This window comes from Cucurbita moschata, unplaced genomic scaffold (genome assembly GCF_002738365.1).
Source record: "Cucurbita moschata cultivar Rifu unplaced genomic scaffold, Cmos_1.0 Cmo_Scf00029, whole genome shotgun sequence".
Classification (NCBI taxonomy): Eukaryota; Viridiplantae; Streptophyta; class Magnoliopsida; order Cucurbitales; family Cucurbitaceae; genus Cucurbita; species Cucurbita moschata.
The window spans coordinates 1,299,436-1,306,470 of NW_019268545.1; the positions used below are offsets into that span (position 1 = coordinate 1,299,436).

A 7,035-nucleotide genomic window follows, 5' to 3' on the forward strand; every position below is an offset into this window, starting at 1 on the left:
AATCTGGTTTTAGGGGAACCATTAACCAACCTAATTTACAAGGTTTTCATCTTAACATCTCAAGTCAATCACTAGCAGATATTGTTCGTTTTGGCCCGTTACGCATTGTCATCAGCCTCACAATTTTAAAACGTGTCTATTAGGGAGAGGTTTCCACACCCTTATAAGTAATGTTTCATGATGTGAGATCTCATAATCCACCTCATTGGGGACCAGTGTCCTCGCTGGCACATCGCTCGAAACGTGGTTCTAAGACCATTTATAACAATTCAAACTCATCACTAGCAAATATTATCCGTTTTGGCCTGTTACAAATCGTCATCAGCCTCATGATTTTAAAACACGTATGCTAGGGAGAGATTTCCACACGCTTATAAGAAATGTTTCATCCCCTCCAATCGATGTGGGATCTCACCTCACTTATTTAAACCCAACCCAATCCATATAAGCTGATCGAGTTTTCGAGTGATTGAATTTTTTAAATGCCCGTGTGGGTTGAGCTAAAATGCTCTGCCTAAATCGAAATGGCTGGTCCAAGTATAGCCATATATAGCTCATTATATATAAATATATATGGTTCATAAAGAGGTGTGCCCACAAAAAAGGATGAAGATAAATAATTAAATTAGAAAAGGAGAGAAGGAATGGGGAGTGTTTGGATTATCCACAAATAAGTAATGTTCAAAGACAAACTTCAAAAGCCAAAGTTTACACCACAAACCTAAAGCTTACCCAAAGCTCATTTCATAAGATTTTAAAGCTCCAAAATCTTACCTTTTCTTTTCATAAAAAGGTGAGAAAAAAAAAGTTTTCATTTTTATTTCTCGATCACTCCCTTAAGCAACTCGTTCTTACGGAATTTCTCTCTTTTTCGTGTTCGATCAATATCCCGTTTATTTTTTACGATAATGAAGTAGATATCTTCATAATTGATTCGTATTTCACCCTATTTTATATTTAGAAACAGTTTGATCCAAAAGAAGTTTGGGCATTTATGTATCTTTAGAGCTGATGACTGATCGGAGTATAAAACTGATCGAGATTAATTTTGGTACCCAAAAAGAAAACGAGGGATTAGCCTTTGTCAAATTGTGTTATTGAACAATGTTTGAAAAAAATACAATTGAGCTTTACTTTCTAAACTTGTTTTAGATTTACATTCGTTCTTTTAAAAGTTGCAGTATTACTCTCGACCTACTTGAATAGAATTGGGATTTGAACATTTCTAGACTGTTTTAAGCCAAAACCCAAATAAAACAATATCTGTGAGCGGTGGGCTTAGGCTATTACAAATGGTACCAGAGCCAGACACTTGGTGATATGCCAACGAGGAGGTTGAGCCCCGAAGGGTAGTGGACACCAGGCGGTGTGCCAGTAAGAACGCTCGGCTCCGAAGGAGTGGATTGGGTGGTTCAACATCTATTGAAGAAGAGAACGAGTACCAACGAAAACGCTGGGCTCTGAAGAGGGGTGAACTGTAAAATCTCACATCGGTTGGAGAAGGGAAAGCCTAAAGAGGACAATATCTGCTAGAAGTGGGCTTGGGTTGTTACACCCAATTTTCATCTAATATTGTAATGACCCATGCCCAGAATTCGGATTCCACACTTGATGGCCCCGACATTCCCTGCAACATAGTCAAGTTATTTACCTTTCACTTCTAAGAGTGAACATTGTCCACCACACAAACCAACACGAATCCTTCCAACATGCTTTGTCCTCACTCGTATTCTAGGAAAAGTTCGATGAGTTCACCCAACATAGAATTGCTCCAAGTAAAACAGGTTTAACCCCGAGGTTCCTATGATTGAGCCACAATAAAAGAAGTGCCTTGTTGGTATAAATAGTAACTTTCAATTCTTTTAAGTCTTTTTAGTTATCCTATTCTAAGGACTGCTCTTATATGGACGTGATCTCAAGTCATTTGTGTGCATATTTTACTTGAGTGTCACAAATATTCTAATAAATTTTATTTTATTTTATTTTTCTATTATGGAGAAAAAAACAAACAATTACCTTTATTTCTATTTATACAGTGAAATCAAAGAACAAGTTTGAGAAAATCAGGAGTCATGAAATTAGTAATATTTTCCTTGTGCGTTTTGAAGTTCTATTTTTCGTTATTTAGCAGAAAAAAGACAAAGCATAGCATTCAATCATAAGCATATGTTTGTGGGTTTTGGTCCTTGTCTTGTCGTGTCCATCCAATTAAGATAATAATGGGATCGTCAAAATTCGAATCTTTCGTCACATCTTTACGCTAATTAATTTCTTTATCGGTTTAACAAGTTTTATGAGAAATGTCTCGCTTTGATTTGAATGCAATCAATTAACTAAACTCGAGACGAATCAATTCATCAACCCCTATAGGAGGACTCAAGTTAAAAGACTCTAATAGTTCAAGCCCACTGCTAGCAGCAGATATTGTCCACTTTGGTCGGTTGCATATCGTCGTTAGTCTCACAGTTTTAAAACGTATCTACTAGGGAGAGGTTTCCACACTCTTATATGGAATGCTTCGTTCCCCTCTCCAACCGACGTGGATCTCACGATCCACCCCCCTTGGAGTCCAACGTTCTCGCTGGCACACCGCTCAGTATCTAGCTCTGATATCGATTTTAAAATGCGTATACTAAGGAGAAGTTTTCACGCCCTTATAAGAAATGTCTCGTTCCCCTCTCCAACTGATGTGGGGTCTCACAAAGACATTTATTCGAGAGACAAATGTGACCAAAGGATCGAATTACTAATGACAAGTAGGAACATTAAAGTTAGTTGGGTTTGGTTGGGTAGGAAAACTCTACTGGACCAATCCAAAATTTCGGGTTGGTTGAGTTGATGAACTAAGCAACCTGAATAGAGTTCACAATCACCAACTCAACCTGTCAAGTTGAGTTAGGCTGTCGGGTTGTTCTTTTTTTAAAAAAAAATTATATTTATCCACAATACACGTTAATAACTAAAATCTCGTAAAATTCAAATATCAAATATTTACAAGCTACAACGTATTACTAACGTCAGTTACAAACGTTAAATATTGTTAATCTTTTTATGAGTTTGGTTAGATTGGGTTGGACTGTAATCCTATATTCATGTACCAAAAAAATGTCAACCAGCAAACTAAACCAAATGTTCAATTTTCCAAAAATTCGACCCGACCCAAACCAGAAGAATCTAACACAAACTTTTATGGATTGGGTTAAGTAGCCCTGGATGGTCGGGTTATCAGTTCATATGAACACCCCGAAATCATTTTGTAACATGCTTTCAATAATTTAAAATCAATTTTGATCGTCTAAAAGTATAAAATTAAATATTAAATTTATTTTGAATGATGAATTACTTGTTCCAAACTGTTTTGAACACGACCAGATTAATTTTAACCATTTTAAAATTTCTCCGAGATAAACCCTAAAACGGAAAAACTTTAAATGTTTAGGGTTCGAAATTATAGATAACTTATTGGTTAAAGATTGGGGAATGAATGAATGAATTATAAAGGTAATAAAATTAAACATTGCGTGTAAGAAATGGGTATTATTGAAAAGACAATATGGTGGAAAAGCATATAAGAAAAATAAATCAATTTAAAATTAAAAAATAAAATTAAAAAAAAAAAAGGCTAAATTTAAAAGGCAAGTTCGTACCCAAAATGACAAAAGACTTTAAAGAGAAGGCTCCCTAAAACTAAAACACCAACACAAATGACCTTACTTTCAGCAGTACACCAACAGCCTTATGCCTCTCTCTATAAAGGTAGATATGAAAATTTAGAGAAGATACCGACCCTGATCGAGTTTAGCTTAATAGGATAAGATTCGTTACATATCATCGTCAGTCTCACGATTTTAAAATACATCTTTCAGAGTTACCTTATGCCCCTCTCTATAAAGGTAGATATGAAAATTTAGAGAAGATATCGAGCCTGATTGAGTTTAGGTTAATGGGATAAGACCCGTTGCGTATCATCATCAGTCTCACGGTTTTAAAACATGTCTTTCCGAGTTACTTTATGCCCTCAGATAAAGGTAGATATGAAAATTTAGAGAAGATATCGAGCCTAATCGAGTTTAGGTTAATGGGATAAGACTCATTGCGTATCGTCGTCAGTCTCACGATTATAAAATACGTATTTTCGAGTTACTCTATATAAAGGTAGATATGAAACTTTAGAGAAGATATTGAGCCCAATCGAGTTTAGCTTAATGGGATAAGGACCATCATATATCGTCGTCAATCTCACAGTTTTAAAACACGTCTTTCAAAGTTACCTAATGCCCCTCTCTATAAAGGTAGATATGAAAATTTAGAGAATATATCGAGCCTGATCGAGTTTAGGTTAATGGGATAAGACCTATTGCGTATCGTCATCAGTCTCACGGTTTTAAAACACGTCTTTCCGAGCTATTTTATGCCCCTCTCTATAAAGGTAGATATGAAAATTTAGAGAAGATATCGAGCCTGATCAAGTTTAGCTTAATAGGATAAGACCCGTTGCGTATCGTCGTCAGTCTTACGGTCTTAAAACACGTCTTTCAGAGTTACCTTATGCCCCTCTCTATAAAGGTACATATGAAAATTTAGAGAAGATATCGAGCCCGATCGAGTTTAGCTTAATGGAACAAGGCATCGATTGTAATCGTCCAAATCCACCACTAGCAGATATTGTTTGTCCGCTTTGGCCCGTTACGTTTTGTCGTTAGCCTCACGGTTCGAGTTTATTTTAATGGAGTAAGGTACCGATTGTAATCGTTCAAGTTCATTGCTAGCAAATATTGTCTGTCCGTTTTAGCCCATTACGTACCGCCATTAGCCTTACGGGTATAAAATGCGTCTTTCAAAATTACGTAGCGAAACCGATACTTATCTAAGATATCGTTCTCTCTGGCCTTCCTCTCAAAGTTTTTGGGTTTCCCTAAACCTACATAAAGAATGTTTCGTTTCCTTCTTTAACTGATGTGAGATCTCATACCGATAATTATCTTAAACATTGATAATTCATTGGATTCAAAAAGAAAAAAAATTGTACTTTACAACTATAGTAGAAGATTTAATTTGTTGTTATGTTAATCGATCTAAACTCAGCTCATATCATTTATTGTTCAAAGCTAAGCATACCAACTTTGTAGTTCTTATGATAAAGCCACTAAAATTCTTCATGACCACTCTCATTCAAATATGATCTCAATCCATTCATGTACCTCTTATTTACTCGAGCGTCATATGTCCACCAGTTTCCACTATGGTTTATTCCCAAACCACATTCTACTAGGAGAGATCCCGCTTTGATACTATATGTAATGCCCCATGCACGAACCGTCAAATATAAATTCTAAATTCTGATGTGAATCTTAAACATGAAACGTTACAAACCCAACTGCTTTTACCGTTTAGAAATCGTTTGCAAATTCGTTCCATTTCTATCTTTCTTTTGCATATTGTTTGCTTTCTCATAAGATCAAACATCAAATTAAAATAAAATTAAAAAAAAAAAAAAAAAAAAACAAGAGCGAGAGAATAGAAAGAAAAAGAGGTAAGGTAAAAAACCAAAAGAGGAACCAACTCCTATCTTATTTACCCTTTTCTCTTTTTTTCATCTTTTCCTCACTTTCTCACCTAGTACCCTACACCCCCACGTCCAATAAAGAATCAACCTTTCTCTCTCTCCTCTCTCTTTCTCTCTCCTCTCTCTTTCTCTCTCCTCTCTCTCTCTCCTCTCTTTCTCTCTCCTCTCTCTTTCTCTCTCCTCTCTCTCTCTCTCCTCTCTTTCTCTCTCCTCCATTGCTCTCCTCAAGTGTCATTTTCTCAAATATACTTCACACAAGAAACAACCATTCATCACTTCATATCTATTCTCATTTCTTCTCTCTCTCTCTCTCTCTCTTCTTTCTCTCTCTAAACTTCCATCAAAATCCCAAAGAAAAGAGGAAAAAGAAGAAGAACCCACCAATCTCCTCTCAATTCCCTTCAAAACTCATATTCACACTTCTCCAACAAATCTCTAAATCTCGAGAAAAATACGAATCAAGAACGACGACGAAGACGAAGAAGGAGAAGAAGCAAGAACAAAACTTTATGCGTATGGAGCTATTCCCAGCACAGCCAGATTTATCCCTCCAAATTAGCCCTCCAAATACCAATAAACCCTCTTCTTCTTGGATAACAACGCCTTCTCAAGAAGAAGTTGATTTGAGGTTTTGGAATAATCTTAGTTTGGAGTCCACTAAATCCACTCCCAAACACCCCCCTCCACCTCCGCCTCCTAATCATCATCTTCTTCATCATCATCATCATATCTCCGCTCCCCTTTTCGAAACCCTAAACAAAACCCAACACCGACCCGCCATTTTCCACCACGATACGACATCGCTGCTCAACCCGCCACCACCGCCTCCCCCGCTCCCGTTTCCAGGATTCTTGCAACCCATTAGAGGAATTCCGGTGTACCATCAAACAATTAACCCCTCCGGCATCGGTGTCGATGGTGGCCGAGGCATTACTCCCTCTTCCGTCGACCACCGCCAGATTATGATGCGGTCGAGGTTCTTGTCTAGGTTTCCAGCCAAACGAAGCATGAGAGCCCCACGGATGAGATGGACATCAACTCTTCACGCTCGCTTCGTTCATGCCGTCGAACTTCTCGGCGGCCACGAAAGTACGACGGCCCTCTAATTTCTTCCCCTTTTGTTCAAATTCGAAGTTGATGGGTTACGATAAATTTAATCATTTATTCATATTCTCGACACAATCAGGAGCCACACCGAAGTCAGTTCTCGAGCTTATGGATGTCAAAGATCTAACCTTAGCCCATGTCAAATCTCATTTACAGGTACATAACTCATAAATCTTTCAACAAAAAAAAAATTGCTCAAAAACACAATTTAGGGTTAAGTTTTGGTAAGAAAATAAGAATCCCAATGGTTTAGCATTGTTGTTACATCCTTAATTAATACAGACAGAAATCAAGGTTGTTTTTTTAAGAACATGTTTGGTTTTTTGTTTTGTTTTTTTTTTTTTTTTTTTTTTTAATTCCAA

At 36.9% G+C, this 7,035-nt stretch overlaps 1 protein-coding gene across 1 annotated transcript in view; it reads left to right on the forward strand.

The window, feature by feature from the left end:
* Positions 1-5,756: 5,756 nt before the first annotated feature.
* The window catches only part of LOC111464115 (probable transcription factor KAN2), a 5,212-nt gene continuing 3,933 nt past the window's right edge, over positions 5,757-7,035 (forward strand). Inside the window, exons 1-2 of the mRNA XM_023108210.1 lie at positions 5,757-6,655; positions 6,753-6,829. Of these exons, the coding sequence (XP_022963978.1) occupies positions 6,076-6,655; positions 6,753-6,829 (657 nt within the window). The 5' untranslated portion in view covers positions 5,757-6,075. The remainder of the gene's footprint in view (positions 6,656-6,752; positions 6,830-7,035) is intronic.